General features: G+C 50.6%; 1 protein-coding gene across 1 annotated transcript in view; it reads right to left on the reverse strand.

Moving 5' to 3' along the window:
• Positions 1–18,470, reverse strand: part of TMEM255B (transmembrane protein 255B) — a 37,916-nt gene that overhangs the window by 9,192 nt on the left and 10,254 nt on the right. Inside the window, 2 exon segments of the mRNA XM_017861830.1 lie at positions 217–307; positions 3,467–3,556. Coding sequence (XP_017717319.1) covers positions 217–307; positions 3,467–3,556 — 181 coding nt within the window.

Genomic DNA, 18,470 nt, shown 5'->3' on the forward strand with positions numbered 1-18,470 from the left:
CTGACGGCTCACCAGCCACACGGGAGACCCCCAGGAACTATCAGAATCGAAATACTCAGACCATGCCTATGCACAGGGGGCACTGACGGCTCACCAGCCACACGGGAGACCCCCAGGAACTATCAGAATCAAAATACTCAGACCATGCCTATGCACAGGGAAAACCACATGGGCTCAGTGGGGTTAGCAGAGCAAAACCCACGTGAATCTCAGTGCTCCTGCTCACCTCTGTCTGGTAGACGTCGTACAAGTACCCCACCCCACTGGAGTAAAACTGGCATCTTCCCGTGGTGAGGGGCCTCGGTTCCTAGAGAAACAGATAAACACAGATGGAATAAAACAGGTGCCTCCAGGCGGGAGAGGCCAAAGGCAATTTCAGGCCTGTGGGTCTCAGGCTCAGGGCCTCAAGGACCAAGGCCAACACCAACTCGAGCCTCCCAGACAGAGAACACAAGACGGGAGACTCCACGCTCCCTGCAGAGCGGCTAGGCTGCTGCATCCAGGAGGCCAGACAGCAGAAAGTCCCATGGGAGGGTACCTCAGGCTATGCAGGCTTGGCCGACACATATTCTCCATTAGTCAACAAGGGCAGCAGAAGGGAGACAGGTGCTTGGCCTCTTGAAGGGCATCCCAGCACCCCACACCACAGGTGTTAGGCTCCTGCATCGTTTCATAAAAAAATATTGTCTCTTCTACTAGGAAGGTAGCAAGAAGGATTTCAGACTAATCAACTCATCCCACCAACCATCCAATCATCCACCCACCCACCCAACCATCCATCCAATCAATCATCTATGCACCTACCCATTCTTCCTTCCATCCTCCACATCTATCTATTCATTCATCCATCATGTATCCATCCTTCCATTCATCCACATCCATGCATCCACCCATCTGTCATCCATCCTTCCATCTATCCACCCATCATCCATTATCCATCCTTCTGTCTATCCATCATCCATCCTTTTATCCATCCACATCCATCATCCATCCTTCCATTCATCTACATCCATCCATCCACTCATCTGTCATCCATCCTTCTATCATCCATCATCCTTCCATTCATCCACATCCATCTATCCACCCATCTGTTATCCATCCTTCCATCCTTCCATCATTCATTATCCATCCTTCTATCTATCATCCATCCTTTTATCCATCCACATCCATCCCCATCCATCCATCCACCCATCTGTCATCCATCCTTCCATCCATTCATCCAACATCCATTACCCATCCTTCTATGTATCCATCCATCATCCATATCCATCATCCATCCTTCCATTCATCCACATACGTACATCCAACCATCATCCAACCATCCATCCATCATCCATCCATTATCCGTCCTTCCATTCATCCACATCCACCCATCCCTCCATTCCTCTGTCATTCACCCATTATCCATCCTTCTATCCATCCATCTATCCATCATCCATCCATCCAACCATTCAGCTATACACCCATTTATGGCCCCATCCAACTATCAATCCATCCCACCATCTGCAACATTCATGGAACAGACACAGCGCCAAATGGTACAAGACACAGTTCTTGCCCTTACGGGATTTATAGGCTAGTGAAGACGACAGACCCATAAACTGACCATTGCAAAGTGCTTATAATTGCTATGGTAGAAGACAGCAGGAAGTGCCAAAACTAAAATGCCACAAAACTGCATCACCTGTAAATAAGCTAGGGTCGCACTGTCCACACTTAGTTTTATTAGTATTTCTTAAAGTGCTCCTAGTTCTGATCCAAGAAAAGTATTAGAAATCACTAGTAACACTGCAACAGATGAGAAGGAGAATCACTCCTCTGTTCTTTGGGCCACCACGATGGCCGGACACGTTCTGGGTGACACAGCAATGGAGGAAGCAGACACAAGTCTCTGTCTCTGGGCATTTATCTTCCCCTGAGGGAACAGACATGAGACCACAGGTAACGACGAGTAGCCCAAGGGGACAGAGGCTCCTGCCGGGAGGGAGGGCGGCGTGCTGCAACCCCATGGGGACAGGGGCCTAGTAGCACGGTGTCCTCGGCCTCTCTCAGCAGCTGGAAGGTGCGCACGTCCCCACATGACACCCTTGGAGCTGTCATTCACCATCTGTCTTCTTCCTCGGCAGCGCGCAAGGCAGTGCCACGCTTCCCTCGATGGCATCTGAGCTCCAGTGAGTGCCGTCTGCACATCCATCCTAAAGTCAGCCCTGGGAGGCCCCGGCCAGGGGCCCTGCTTTGTTTCTGACCAAGAGGCTCCCCCACCTGCCTAAACACATGCCCCGTGTGGCCCTCCAGAGTGGAGAGGCGCCCGAGGTCTGGAGCCCAGGGACACCCCCAACTGCAGTCAGAGACTGGACCCTGCCCCTCAGCGGCGCCATAGCCATGGGCCCTGGGAGCACAGTGGAAACCGCCGCCCGGAAACCATGGAATAGCAAGTAACCCAGCCACCCACTGAGAAAGCTCCCGTGACACGCCTCCGCGGGAGTATATGTGTGCATGTGCGTGAGCTGTGGTGTGTGCGTGTGTGTGTGAGCCGTGGTGTGTGTGTGTGAGCCGTGGTGTGTGTGTGTGAGCCGTGGTGTGTGTGAGCCGTGGTGTGTGTGAGCCGTGGTGTGTGTGTGAGCTGTGGTGTAAGCCATGGTGTGTGCGTGTGTGTGAGCCATGGTGTGTGTGAGCCGTGGTATGTGTGTGTGAGCCATGGTGTGTGTGTGTGAGCTGTGGTGTGTGTGAGCCGTGGTGTGTGTGTGAGCCATGGTGTGTGTGTGAGCTGTGGTGTGTGTGAGCCGTGGTGTGTGTGCGTGAGCTATGGTGTGTGTAAGCCATGGTGTGTACGTGTGTGTGAGCCATGGGGTGTGTGTGAGCCGTGGTGTGTGCATGCGTGTGCACACGTGTTTTGTGAGTGTGCTACCACACTTGCCTTCATATAATGAAACCTTTGGGGCAAAGGCCTAACACAACCTTCAGTGCCTTTCAGTGTGATTTATGGAAAAAGAGGGAGAAACAATCACAGGTTTGGTTTGCGAGTTCATGACAAGCAATTTGGCAGCTCCCGGGGACCAGCCACCGCCCAGATGGCGAAAGCCCACCCAGGAGCCCGGCTGGGGAGGAGGTGGGGACGGCACCGCCCACCTGAGGCTGAGGACCCACCTCAGGAGGACACAGAAACGATTCCTCGGCCTGAGATTTTAGAGAAAACCTGTTCATTTAGAGGTGAAAAGTGTGTGCTCGGGAGTGTGGTGTGTGCTGTGTGTGGTGTGTTCTCTGTGTGTTGTGTGGTGGAGAGGGAAGCTCATTGTGTACAAAATGAGACTTGCTGAGAAGAGAGGCAGCCACTGGCAACCCCCCAGTGAGGAGACCGACTGTGAAGCCGTCTGAGTTCTGCAAAATGAAATTTTACTTTTTCCATGCCAAGTCTTTCAGCCTCGGAAAGCGACTGGGACTGTGCGCACAATGACTAGGTACTCACAATGTGTTGCGCTGCAAATACGCCGTCCACGATGGCGCAGCAGAAGGCGGCCACCACACCAAAACTGATGAACACAATCGCTGCCACCAGCTGCAACGGAAGAAGAGTGTGGGTGCCCAGCTTTTACCAACCCTGGCTTTCAAGTACAAACCAATTCGAAGTCCCAGCTCGAGGTCGAGGCTGTTTCACAGAATTGCCTCTTCTCACCTCTACCTTTCATCCTACGACCTCCAGCCTGGCCAGGCCAGACTCCACCCTGTGGGTCGTCCTCATGCATCTGTTCCACAAGACCCACCCAGGCGCCTTCTGCACGGAAGGGCGTTGCCATCCCTGGGCCCTCGGCTCCCGCCTCTGAGAAGCCACCTCTGATGGCAGGTCCTATGCACAACCCTAATGTGTGCGCTCATGACACACACACACACGCATGTGCACGCCTGCCACAGGCCTTCTTAGTCAGCGGATCTGCTTCACACACTGCTGCACAACCTGCTTTTCTGTGCACAACCCTAATGTGTGCTCGTGACACACACACATGCATGTGCACGCTTGCCACAGGCCTTCTTAGTCATCGGATCAGCTTCACACACTGCTGCACAACCTGCTTTTCTTACCTAATGGTCTTGGAGCTCGGAGCTAGCAATGGTTTATAGTGCATTAGTGAACCAGTGCACACTGATGGCTATTTAAACAGTTGGCAATTTCTTGCCACTACAAACTCTGCTATAAAGCGGGGTGTCCTGCCCTAACCCTAAAAACTGGCAGGGAGTCTCCATCCCCGTGGATGCCCGACGGGGTAGCGGGGGGCAGGTGCTGTCATTCTCTTCTCGGTGCCTGGCTCAGTACCATGCTGGGCAGAGCAGACCCTCCTGAATGGCCGCTGAAAACTGTGGCCCCGAGTTGGCACCTCGCTTGGCTCCATCCTGATGGGATGTGGAGTTGCTGGCTTGGGAAAGAGGACCCAGTGAGAAGCAGAACCCATCGGTGACAGCAGAGGGAGAGTCTGTGGCTCGGGGGCCGTGGCGCTGCACGGGGACACGGGAAGCCTGAGTCTGTTTGGACCCGTCCTGCACACCAGGCACGCGCAGGAGTGTTTTTCCGGACCACCGAGCTCTTGTCGGAGCAGAGCTGACTGAGCAGGGTGGTCTCCTCCTCCACACACTCGTGAAGACACCCAGCAGAGGTGCCCCGACCTTGCTCCTCCACAGGGAGCCAAGTGTGGAGAGAGGAGTTTCATCCACCGTGACCCTCACGTGGAACTGCCGTGGCCTCTTCCCCCTGATGTCAGCGTGGCCCTGTGTGTCCATCTCTGCCCCGTGCTGCACACCTATCGTCACCCGCAACCCAAACAGCAGCCAAATCCAGCCCATCTGCCACGGCTCTAACGCTACCCACTGAATTCACAGGTGGGACGCGTTCCCAGCAGGCCCTACAGCAGCAGAAGGCGGCGGGTAGGGGCTGGCAGGTCCAAACCTTTCAAGCCATGGGCCAGTGGTGGCCACCTGCCCACCCCCCTCCTTCTGACCCTCCACACCACAGGCCTGCTGGGGGTCCTCCCTGGAAGCCCCATCAGAGCCAGTCCAGGGCACCCCATGCTGCTGGCCAAGCCCTTTTACAGAGGAAAGTGCAGCTTTTTTTTTAAACAGTGGGCACCCTCACTGCAAATCTGGGTGTTTTTATCCTTCAGCAGAGGAAGAGCTGTCAATCAGTGGCTTCCTGGTGAGCCCACGCTAGACAGTCACAGATGGCGCCTTGCATTAAATGTGAGTGATGAGGCAGCAGGGCTGGGGCAGCAGGCCGGAGAGCGAGTCCACGAAAGTCAGTACGTCCTCGGGCGGGTCTCAGGCTGGCACGGTCCCCGCATGAGTTAGAGAGAGATGGTTCTTTCACCTGCTGGCACCTTTCTTCTAAGGAAACCTCTGCCACAGCAGATCAGACGTGACGTTCTAAGAGCTCAGACATCAAGCACGTGCACTTCCAAAATACATATTTTAGGTTTACGAGAAGAAGCAGGTCTGAACAAAGCCTGGGCAGTTAGTATGAAGCTGGATGACTCCCCTGAGCTCTGGCCCCCAGTGGCTGCGTGAGGGGCGGAAGGGGACATGGCCACCAGACCCAAGGGCAGCACATGGGTTCTCGGAGTGGCCTTGGATGGAGCCCTTGCTCTTGTATCCCCCCCACCACCTCCCCAGGCAGAGCAGAGCAGAGCTGGCACGCTGAGTTCTTCCGGAGGATTCTCTGAACTGCTGGGCTGGACTTGCCCCTAGCGGTCCCTGATTCCCCCTCTGGAAAGGGAAAAGTGCTGGGCTCACTGACTTATTCACGAGCATCACGGATGCTCCAGCGTCCCCACAGGATACGCAGCCCAGTGCTGCAGGCACAGACATGAACAAAATAGGTACATCCCCGCCCTTCCCGCGTCCCTTGTTTTTGGCATTTTATCACCGATTGCCTAAAAGAAAGTTGAGGTGCTCCCAGAAGGAAGCTGTGCAGAAAACCATGGCTGCCATTAGCCTGAGTCTGAACTAAAAGCTTATTTCTATTTGGACATTCTAGAGGCTGTGGCAATTTAAAAATCTCTTCTGCCTAATTGCTCTGGTTCGATTGACTAAACATGACAGAGCCCATCACATGGCGCAGCTGCCCGGTGTGCTACAGGAACAGACAGATAAGGCAGGTTCCCCCTTGAGCAGCTGACCCCGTCTGACGGCCACCGTAGCAAAGCGTAAACCAGGGCTCTGGGTGTGCACACGAGGAAGGCCTCACTGCACCCTAGAAAGAAGGAAGGGCTGAACCAGTCCTGGAAGAATAAACAGAATTTCCTCAAGGCGAGGGGAGGAAGGTGCTGGGGGCTGCACGTCAGTGGGACTGGGGCCCGCTGAGGTGGGGCAGAGGCCATGGTGTACGGGCTGGGGGCTGCACATCGGTGGGACTGGGGCCCACTGAGGTGGGGCAGGGGCCACGGTGTGTGGGCTGGGGGTGAGCTGCAGCCACCATGTGGCTGTCAGAAGCTCATCAATGTCAAATATGCAATGGTGTTTGGCTTTCTTTGGGCTATATTTGTATAAACATGTTATCGGTATGTGTTCCAAAGTTATGGGAGACTCATAATTCTCATAAATTTTAGTGTACATTATCAGTAATAATTATCATTGTTATGTTAAAATTATTGTGTGCCACAAGGTAACAGATTTCCTTGTCAATTGTGTCCTTATAGCTACCCTAAAACATTTTGTCATCCATGAACAATTGTTGTCTTGTCTTGGTCCTCTTTAGAAGGTGGTTTTATAATCAGCTATGCTAACAGGTTTCTGATAACTTTGAAGATTGTGACACCAGAATAGAGGAAAAACGTTCAGGACTCTTGAAGAGCTAAAATCTTCATTAATACCAAGCAGGACAGGAATAAACTGCATGAACTGAACCAATAGGAGACTGGAGTGATCTTTTTGACGTTTTGCTTAAAATGTGGCTAATCCTTTGTCTTGCTTTTCAGAATCAAGGAAACTTCTTTTGAGCTACTGACAGCTTTTAACAATTTAGTAAACTCCCATGAACAAAATTTGGAGCTTGTTTCTCTCTACCTGATTTTCTCCAGAATTTGGAAACTATTTGTGACTATTCTTAAGTTATGGCAATATAATTATTTGCATAAGTGCAATAAGAATCTGTTTTGTAACACGACACAACTGAAGAAACTGGTTATTTTACCAAGACTTTGACTGGAATGGTCCAAGTCTTGGTAAAATAAAACTTTTTGTGTGCTTTCCTTTAAGGAATCAAACTTGACTTATGAAGCCAATAAAACTCTTGGAAACTGGCCTCCCGTTCTGTGTACACAGTCCCTGCACAGGGGTTCTGATCTGTGGTAAGTAAAAAATGTCAGTTTCTGACAGGCCAGGAACCTCAACAGGAGAGGAATTCACCCAACTCATAGGTATTTAATGGTACAATTCCATGGCTGGGCTCAGCTTTAAAAAGTCTTATCTCAGACTCCTTCTATAAAACAAAGTTCCATCAAAGACAATTTAAAAGGCCTATGTGAAAAAATAATTATTCTTGCTGCACTGTATACAAATAAGCCAAGTATAATGAAGTAAACCAGTCCTATCATGTGTCTTTTAAAAAAATGGAAAACTGGAGAGAGAAAATTATGTTTCAAAAACTATAGCACACCTGGTTGTTAAATTCCAGTCTTGTCTGATATTTTTCAATTGTTATGATTTTCTACAATTTAAATTCTAATTTTCTGGCTACAAGTCTCCAAAATAATGTTTTCAATTTTTCCTTTTTCCCCACTTTTCTAACTGGAAATCACTGAAACCTAAGCTGTGCCTTCAGCCCTGTAAGCTGAAGACATATGTATCAGCAGATGCTGCCTCTAAGCCCCTAAAACAGAGAGTGTGTCCGGGAACAAATCCACCTCCCACCTCTCAACTCCTAGATGTATCCCACCAAGACGCTCCTCTAAGGCCCTAAAAACCATGAGAGTGTGTTCCGGAACAAATCCACCCTCTTCCATCCTAGATGTATCCGCAGACGCTGCCTTCCCTAAGCCCTAAAAAACAGAGAGTGTGCCGGGAACAAATCCACCCTCTGTCCACTCCTAGATGGATCCGCAGGACGCTGCCTCTAAGGCCCCCCAAAACAGAGAGTGTGTCTGGGAACAAAATCCACCTCTTTCCACTCCTAGATGTATCCGCAGGACGCTGCCTCTAAGCCCCTAAAACAGAGAGTGTGTCCGGAACAAAATCCACCTCTTCCACTCCTAGATGTATCCCGCCAGACGCTGGCCTCTTAAGCCCCCAAAAACAGAGAGTGTGTCCGGGAACAAATCCACCTCTTCCCTTTTACACTCCTAGATGTATCCGCAGACGCTGCCTCAAAGCCCCTAAACAGAGTGTTTCCGGGAAACCAAATCCACCTCTTCCACTCCTAGATGTATCCGGCAGACGGCTGGCCTCTTAAGCCGCCTAAAACAGAGGGTGTGTCCGAAACAAATCCGCCTCTTCCACTCCCTAGATGCATCCACAGACGCTGGCCTCTAAGCCCCCAAAAACAGTGTTTCTGGGAAAACCAAATCTGCCCTCTTCCGGACTCCTAGATGCCATCCCCACAGGGGGACGCTGTCCTCTAATGCCCCAAAAACAGTGTTTTCCCGGGAAACAAATCTGCCTCTTCCAACTTCCTAGATTGGCCATCCAACCAGACGGCTGCCTCTAGCCCCCCAAAAAACAGAGTGTTTCTGGGACCAAATCTGCCTTCTTTCCACTCCTAGATGTTATCCACAGACACTGTGTTCCAGTGGGCCTGGTAAAGGGACGAACTCTTCTCTCAGGCAGGGAAGCAGCCGGAAAGAACATGGCCACCCCTCATTCCTTTCAACTATAGAGGTCTGGGATTGACAAGAGGCAGGGAATGTCGCCGTCTTGGACAAACAACCCACCATTTGAAGTTCCCCTTGATTAAAGCCCCCATAATCCAGCCCCAAAAACATCAAACACTAATGTCTAATATCAGTGAGGACCATAAAACCACAAATGACAACCTTTGGCCAGAAACCATTGCCCAAACCCAAAGACAGACACTCCCCTGCTGACCTGAAACCTTCCAAACCCCAAGGCCATAAAAAATCCCCCCACCCCCCCAAAACACTCCGAAACCTGCAATAAGCCTCACCTCCCTGAACCCTTAAATACCCCTCAGTCCATGTAAGAGAAAACACTCTGGACTAAATAGGCCAAGAAGGCTCCTCTCGGTTTATTCTCCAAAATAAACCCTGTCTTTGTGAGCTGCTTTTTGTTGTTTCTTCTTCTTTCTTCAACTCCAGTGGCCAGCAGTGAGCATTTGGGTGCTATCTCCTATGGGTCAGCAGAGGCCCCTGGTCCAGGGGCTAGAAAAAGATCAAACACAAAAACCCTAATGTCAGGTTCTTGGAGGCAGCTGAGTGAAATCTGGGGACTCAGCACCAAAGAGGGAAGATGCACCAGGCCACACAAGGTGATCATCGTCATTATCCTTATAGTCGGTGAAATCGGACTCCCACCCAGGAGAAGATGCCACAGCACCACAGGTGGCATCATTGTAACATTGTTACAGCAGGTGAAATCGGGACTCACTCCCAGGAGAAATGCCAGAGCGCCACAGGTGATCATCTACATGTTACAGGCAGGTGAAATTGGACTCCACCCCAGAGAAGATACCAGAGCACCACAGGTGATCTTGTTACATTTTACAGCAGGTGAAATCGGGGACTCACCCCCAGAGAAGGATCCCAAGAGCACCACAGGTGATCATTGTTACAGCAGGTGAAATCGGGACTCACCCCCAGAGAAGATACCAGAGCACCACAGGTGATCACTGTTACATTGTTATAGCAGGTGAAATCGGGACTAACCCGGGAGAAGATGCCACAGCACCACAGGTGATCATTGTTACATCGTTACAGCAGGTAATACCATTGCTTGTTGCAGACCCAGCTACACACACAGGTTCAGACTCTCATCTTGATGGGAGATGACAGATTGAAGTTAAAGATCCCCTTTCCACCCCTCACATCTCCATCCCTGCCCAAAATCACTTGATTCCTGTTCAGCCGGCTTTTTATACTGTGAGGTTTTGCCAGATGGGAACACACCTGTCCTGCACTGATCCCGCCAGAGGACAGCTTGTTCTGAGCCTTCCTCTACAGGAACGTATGCCATCCACATCTCCTGACAAGCCCAGGATTAGCCTTGTGCTGTCCACCCCCTCAGGCCCTCCACCCTGGCACAGGCAACTGTGGGCTCCTGTCTGTGGCCCTGGCCAGCCCTGACAATTCCACAGTCATCCAGGAAACCCCCAGAGACCACGCAGCCCTGCCCGGCACCACCCAGATTGGTTATTGTTAGCAATGGCTTCAGGTTGTGAATGACAGGGTCAGCCAAGGAGGAGGCACTCAGGGGGAGGCACAGCCACAGCACCCACCCGGGAAGGCTCTGTCTGAGGCCACCCAGGCTGCACAGGCAAAGGCAGTTGCAGAAAGCGCCGCCCTCACTCCCCCCATGACCTGGGGAAACGGCTCATCCCCCTCCTTAGGACAAGGGACCTGGTGCAGGGACCCCTGGGATTCCCTTCCCAAGACCATCCTCCTTTCAGCAAAGCCTGGTGGATCCAGGCGGGAGCTGTTCCAGGTGCTGAAGACACGTGCATCCCGCACACCGCACCCCCTGCCTTCTGGGCTGAGTCCAGAGTCAGCACAGCGCTGGGGGAGCTGCCCCCAGAGACACAGCCGGGGCCACCGCGCCTCCCCTCAGCCCCACAGCAGTCTGGGGGGTGCACAGTCAGTGGGTAGAGCTGGCAGCCTCTGCCATTGTCCAGCCCTGCACTGGGAACCCGGCAGGCACTCCACCAGGCTTGACAGGCACTGTTGGCCCCACCCAGGTCACACTCACACAGCTGGCAAGAGGCTGGGTCTGGGTTCAAATCCAGGTGTGCTGGGTGTAAAGAGAGATAGAGAGGGAGACAGAGAAAGACAGGAAGACAGAGACAGAGAAGGAGACAGAGACAGAGAGATAGAGAGGGAGACAGAGACAGAGAGGGAGACAGAGAAAGAGAGATAGAGAGGGAGATAGAGAGATAGAGAGGGAGACAGAGACAAAGAGGGAGACAGAGAAAGAGAGATAGAGAGGGAGACAGAGACAGAGAGGGAGACAGAGACAGAGAGGGAGACAGAGCTAGAGGGAGACAGAGATCCCCAAAGTGCACCACATCTTCTAACAGACGCCGAGGCTCTGGTGACATGTAACTCCCTGTGGAGTGGCCACAGAAACAGATCTGGCTGTGGCTTTCCATTAGAAATTCCAGGGCCCTGTCTAAAATCACACAGATATTTAGACCCAGCCAGAAAATGAGCTGGATTTTCCAAACAAGCAGATGTGGATGCAGCTTCTGTGGCAGCAAAAATAGAAATGCCAGGTGTTGGTTTCAGGCAGAGCACTTCACAAGCAGACAGCCCAAGCACCTGTGGCCCTGGGCAAATCCCTACCTCCGTAACCAATGCATCCGTAGGCGCTGGCTCCTGGGACCCGCAGGTGGGCGTCAGGGATGCTCAGCATGGAGTGTGGCTCTGCTGCAGAATGAGGAGGAGCTTTTCCTGCTCACCAGGGCGTCAGCACCACCAGCTCACGCATCAGGACAGGAGACAACCAGGGGAAAACCAAGATGGGAACAGGCGCCTGTGCCCACTGTGTCGGGAAGCTCCAGGTCAGCGACCCCTCTGAGTGTCACCCTCGGCCCCACGTATCCAGGAGGCTGCACCCCAGCCCCTGCTAACCAGGCATGCCCAGGGAGGCAAGGCTGCTCAGACAGCAGAAAAAACAGGCATCCTGAGGCGAGGGTCTGATAGGGCCCCACTGTGCATGGGACAGAGCCGGCAGCTCTGAGGTGGGGTCGTGTGTGCAGCTCACAGCTTGGCCAGCAGCAGGGCGGGGGTCTGGCTTCAGCCTGTCTGGGCTCGACGTGGCTGTCGGGAGGATGACAGCAGGCAGGTACTGCCCGCAGAAGAGAGGCGCGTTTAAGAAACCAGCACCGCCAAGTTGGCCCCTGAGTGGCAGGTGCACGATCCCACAGTCCTCCAAGCTCAGGGGCCTAAAACCTGGGACTTGGTTGGTTTTCCTGTAACTAGACCTAGTTCCTGTGGCAGATGCCCAGGCAGCCAGGAAAGAAGGCCGGGCTGGCGGCCCCCAAGTCTCTCCACTCACCCACCCTTGAGCCAGTACCCACCCTTCTCCCAAAATTAACCCAAGTCTGGAGGGTTTGGGTGGGCAGAGAGTAGGGGGATGGGACAGGGTCCTCTGAACTTCACCCCATCCCCTGCAGGTGTGGCCTGAGGCATTTGCATGGAGGAGATGTGGACTGGTGTCCTGGGCAGGTCCCACCACGGTCCAGGAGGGGCGGCCCGGAAGACTCAGCCTCAGCTCACATGGCTGCACACAGAGACCTCCCGATGCCACAGGCCACGTGCACCTGGGAAAGTCTGACTCCAGGCACCTGTGGGGCCGCAGGGGTCCCATGGTCTCTGGGTGGGGATGTGGGGCCACCGGCCTCAGAGAAACACCCCCCAGTGCCTGACAGGCACAGAGAGCTGGGGCCCCATCAGGGCCACAGGAGCTTCAGGGAATGAGGTCTCAGTGGTGAGGCTGTGGGCCCGACAGGGCCAACCTCGAGCTGGGTGCCCAGCGAGTGCGGCTGCCTGTGCCCGTGCTCTGCCTTGCTCCACTCCCTTAGTTACTCCCCCACCGTGGGTGAGGTCGTGGGATCCAGGGTTGGATGGCAAGTGGATGGGGCCCGCCTGATGCCTGTCCTCCAGAACACCTGGCCCTTGTGGGACCTACTCAGGGCCGTGGGGCCTTGGCACGGGCTCTTGTCCTGAGCACCTCACAGTGTCCTCACCCGTGACTCGCAGAGCCGCCCAACACTGCCATCCAGGGATCCTGGAAACCACTCTCCACCAGCCCCACCCAAAGGGGCAGAAACCCTCGCAGCTTCCACAGGAGAAGGTGCAGGGCCCGATGCCCCAGGAAGGCTGATGGGGCTCCCACGACAGCGAGGCCCTGAGCAGATGTTAGGGGGGTGCAAGGAAGGTGGCTGAGACCTCACCCTCCAGCACTTAGAGGAATGGAGAAAACGGGCTCTGTCCAGACCAAAGACTTCTGTGTGTGGTATGTGTGCTGTGTGTGGTGTGTGTAGTATGTGTGGTGTGTGTGGTGTGTGTGGTATGTGGTTTGTGTAGTGTATGTGGTGTGCATTGTGTAGTGTGTGTGTCATATGTGTGGTGTGTGTATTGTGTGGAGTGTGTATTGCGTGCTGTGAGCAGTGTATGTGGTGTGCATTGTGTGGTGTGTGTGCCATGTGTGTTGTGTGTAGTGTGTGTGGTGTGTGTGTATATGTGGTGTGCGTGGAGTGTGGTGTGTGTCGTGTGTGCAGTGTGTGTCATGTGTGGTGTGTGTGGTGTGTGGGGTGTGTGGTGTGTGGTGTATGTATTGTATTGTGTAGAGTGTGTGTTGTATATTGTGTCATATGTGTGGTGTGTGTATTGTGTGGAGTGTGTATTGCGTGCTGTGAGCAGTGTATGTGGTGTGCATTGTGTGGTGTGTGTGCCATGTGTGTTGTGTGTAGTGTGCGGAGTGTGGTTTGTGGTGTGTGTGTTGTGTGTGGTGTGTGGTGTATGTGGTGTGTATTGTGTGGTGTGTGTGTCATCTGTGATATGTGTTGTGTGGGGTGTGTCTATTGTGTGTGGTGTATGTGGTGTGTACTGTGTGNTTAGAGGAATGGAGAAAACGGGCTCTGTCCAGACCAAAGACTTCTGTGTGTGGTATGTGTGCTGTGTGTGGTGTGTGTAGTATGTGTGGTGTGTGTGGTGTGTGTGGTATGTGGTTTGTGTAGTGTATGTGGTGTGCATTGTGTAGTGTGTGTGTCATATGTGTGGTGTGTGTATTGTGTGGAGTGTGTATTGCGTGCTGTGAGCAGTGTATGTGGTGTGCATTGTGTGGTGTGTGTGCCATGTGTGTTGTGTGTAGTGTGTGTGGTGTGTGTGGTATATGTGGTGTGCGTGGAGTGTGGTGTGTGTCGTGTGTGCAGTGTGTGTCATGTGTGGTGTGTGTGGTGTGTGGTGTGTCATGTGTGGTGTGTGTGGTGTGTGTGGTGTGTGGTGTGTGGTGTATGTATTGTATTGTGTAGAGTGTGTGTTGTATATTGTGTCTTGTGTGTGGTGTGTGTGGTGTGCAGTGTATGTGGTGTGCATTGTGTGTTGTGTCGTGTGTGTTGAATGTGGTGTGTGGAGTGTATTGTGTGGAGTGTGTGTTGTGTATTGTGTGTTGTGTGTGGTGTGTGGTGTATGTGGTGTGTATTGTGTGGTGTGTGTGTCATCTGTGATATGTGTTGTGTGGGGTGTGTCTATTGTGTGTGGTGTATGTGGTGTGTACTGTGTGGTGTGTGTCGTTTGTGTGGTGTGTGGTGTGTGTCGTGTGTTGTGTGTACTGTGTGGTGTGTGTGTCATGTGTTGTGTGTAGTGTATGGTGTGTGTGTGTGGTGTGTGGCATGCGTGTGTTTTGTACTGTGTGGAGTGTGTCGTGTGTGTCTGTGCATATGCATGTACGTGGGGCACAGGAGAATCGCCAGTTAACACTGTTTTATGCCCTTCCCTTTCCCATCCCTGTGGGATTGTATCAGCTTACAGAGCTCTTCCTGAAATCAATGATTCATATGTCTGTTTGGGTGAGGAGCAAACAGTAACTCATTCAGCAGTGGAAAAATATCTAAAGCTGATGTGATTTGGGGCATTCTTCAGATGTCACCGGAGACTAACATGATAATGGGCAGAGATAATGATGAAGCAATTCCTAATGATCAGATTCCATCCCTTAAGTGAACAGAGTGAAATCTTTATAAATGAAATGATGCCATGTCTGGCATTTGCTTCTGAACAACATGGGAAGAGAAGAAGCAGGCTGGGGGTGAACTAGACAAGTGATGGAGTTGGGTGGGGGGCACAGAGGGTTCATGACGCGATTCTCTTCACCCTTGTATGTGCTTAAAGCTTTCAATGGTGAAAATTTAAAATAAAAATAAATCGAGAAAAAAAGTGTTCATGTGTATCTGGAAGCATTGGAAATACACTCATTCTCTCTCTAGCTGACATTCACAGCCTGCCTTGCTGCCTTTTGAAATAACTTGAATGTTCTGACATCTATGCACTTAAAACCAGTGTAGAACAATGGCCACTGTTTTCTCAAAACCTGTCATGAACAAGACATTCTCATGTGCATTGGCTCAAATGTTCCCAGCCACCATGCAAATGAAGAAACTGAGGCTGAAATACTTCAGTAAGTTTCCTAGGATCACGCAGCAGTCACGGCAGCCAGGTTCCAGCTACCACAAGTATTAAATTAATGTGAGATTGTGAAATATGGGTTCACTATACAACATTAACCCAGAAGAATCCCTCTCCTGAAAAGGCAGAAATGAGCTTGCACAGGCATCACAGACAACCCCTCAGAGGCTCTGGTCTGGGGCATCTGGGTGCCCTCCTTACCCAGGTGAGGAAACCCCATGGACAGGTGAACACCACACAGCTCTGGCAGTGGTCGTCACTCCTGGGTCTTTATCCTGTCATTCCAGTACCCATGTGCTTTTACCGAAGCCATAGAAATGGTCCCCCCGCATCCAGATTGGAAAGAAAGAAGCAAAAGTATTTCTATTTGACATACTCTAGTAGATTAAAAAAAATCCTAAGGAATCAATTTTTTAAACAACTACTAGAAGAAAGAAATGAGTTCCACAGGGCTGCAGATATTAGATCAACATAAAAAGTCAATTGTATTTCTAAACACTTGCAATGGACAACCCAGAAGTTAAATTAAGAAAACAATTCCACTCAAAATAGCCTCAGAAAGAATAAAGTACTTAAGAATAAATTTAATTCGGTAAGTACTTCATTTGATAAATACTGAAGAATAAGTAAATTTGATACAAAACTTACACTCTAAAAACTACAAAACATTGTTTTTAAAAACTAAAGAAGGTCTAAATAACTGGGAAAGCATTCCATGTTCATGGATTGGGATACTTAACATTAAAATGGTTATACTCCCTACACTGAGCTACAGAATCAACACATCCCTACCAGAATCCCAGCTGGCTTCCTTGTAGAAATTGACCAGTTGATTCTAAAATTCATATGGAATGGCAAGGGATTCAGAATTGCCAAAATTATTCTGAAAAAGAACAAAGCTGGGAGACTCACAAGCCCTTATTTCAAACTAACTATAAAGCTACAGTAATCAAGACTGTGGTACCAGCTCAAGCAAAGACATACAGATTAAAAGAATATAATTAAAAATCCACAAATAAACCCATATATCTATGGCCAATTAATTTTCAATGAGGGTGCGAAGACCATTCAATGTGAAAAGAACAGTCTTTTCAGCAAATGGTGCTTGGACAACTGGATGTCCACAAATGCATGAACATGGGTCCCTACCTCACACCATGAAGAAAGTTAACTCAAGGTGGAACACAGAACCAGATGGAAGAGTTAAAGCTATAATAACCCCTACCTCATACCATACACAAAAGTTAACTCAAAGTGGATCACAAACCCAGATGGAAGAGTTAAAACTATAAAACTCTTGTAGAAAACTCTAGGGGTAAATCTTCATGTCCTTAGATTTGCAAAAGATTCTTAGATATGACACCAAAAGCACAGACAACAAAAGACAAAACAAATTAGAGTTCATCAAAATTAAAAACTTGTGCCTCAAAGGACGCCATTAAGAAAGTGAAAAGGCAGTGTACAGAGTTTGAAGAAATATTTGCAAATCACATATCTGAGAAGGGACTTGTTTCTAGAATAGATAAATGACTCTGACGACTCAACAGGAAAAGGCAGTCCAATACAAAAATGAGCAACGGAAACGAACAGACACTTTTCCAAGAACATATGCAAATGGCCAAAGGCACGTGAAGAGATGCTCAACTTCACTAATCATCAGGGAAATGCAATCAAAACCACGATGAGATACCACTCAACACACATTAGATGGCTAGAATCAATAACAGTCAGAGAGTGACGAGTGCTGGTGAGGGAGTGGAGGAACTGGAGCCCTCATGCCTGTCTGTGGGAATGTAACATAGGGCAGCCACTTTGGAAAACAGTGTGGCAATTCCTCAAATGATTAAACAGCATTACTGTATGACCCAGCAGTTCCACTCCTAGGTACATGCCCAAAGAAATGAAAATGCGTTTTCACACAGAAACCTATGTACAAATGTTCACAGCAGCATTATTCACAAGCGCTAAAGGGTGGAAACAGCTGTAATGTCCATCAACTGGTCAATGGATATGTGTGGCACATCTGTACAGTGGATTATTATTATTATTATCATTGTTATTATTATTATTTGAGACAGAGTCTTGCTCTGTCACCCAGGCTGGAGTGCAATGGTGCAATCTCGGCTCACCACAACCCCTGCCCCCCAAGTTCAAGTGATTCTCCTGCCTCAGCCTCTTGAGTAGCTGGGATTACAGGTGCGCACCACTGCGCCCGGCTAATTTTGTATTTTTAGTAGAGATGAGGTTTCACCATGTTGGTCAGGCTGGTCTTGAACTCCTGAACTCGTGATCCACCCACCTTGGACTCCCAAAGTGCTGAGATTACAGGCATGAGCCACCGTGTCTGGCCCATATAGTGGATTATTATTCAGCCATAGAAAGCAAGGAAATTTGGAGGAAGTTTAAAGACACAATGCGCAGTGCCAGACACCAGACACAGACCACATATTACTTGTTACTCCCTCCACACATAAGCCCAGAGTAGGAATCTACAGAGATAGGAGCTGATTCCTGGTTGCTTAGGCTGGGTCGGTAAGTGCTAACAGAAGGGTGTGGGTTTCTTGCTGAGGTGATTCATGTTTTAACACTGGTTGTGCTGATGGTTCACGTATCTGTGAATACCTAAAAACCACTGAACTGTGTGCTTTAAATGGATGAGTTATATGGAATGTGGACTATATCTCATTAAAGCCATTTTTTTTAAAAGGAAAGAAAAACAGACCCACACTGCCCACCCATCCTGTGCATCGCTAAAGCCCAGCTTCATACCCAGCTTCTGCCTCTTTGGGGAAATCTTACGGAAAAACCTTCAGGAGGCCTTCCATCCCCAGGTCCACTCAACTCCCTGCAGGCACCAAGCAGCCCCAGACTCTGAAGAGATGCTGTCTAGAGACTATCATGGGGGCATACTGGCTCCCAAAGGTGGCCTCTGTTTCCAATGCCATTCTGCAGACTGGTGTGTGTGAGGCCTTCGCCCGCCCTGGTCAGCTGTGACACCCACAGTCGGGAGCCAACAACAGGGGGTGGGTGGGAGAGGAAATGCCGGGGCTATCTCTCCATCTCTTTGCAACTGCTAGCGAAGAACGGCAGCTCGCCCTGCAGAGCACACTGTCTTCAATATACAGAACAGAACAC

This window comes from Rhinopithecus bieti, unplaced genomic scaffold, assembly GCF_001698545.2.
Source record: "Rhinopithecus bieti isolate Rb0 unplaced genomic scaffold, ASM169854v2 scaffold_62034, whole genome shotgun sequence".
NCBI classification, from domain to species: domain Eukaryota; kingdom Metazoa; phylum Chordata; class Mammalia; order Primates; family Cercopithecidae; genus Rhinopithecus; species Rhinopithecus bieti.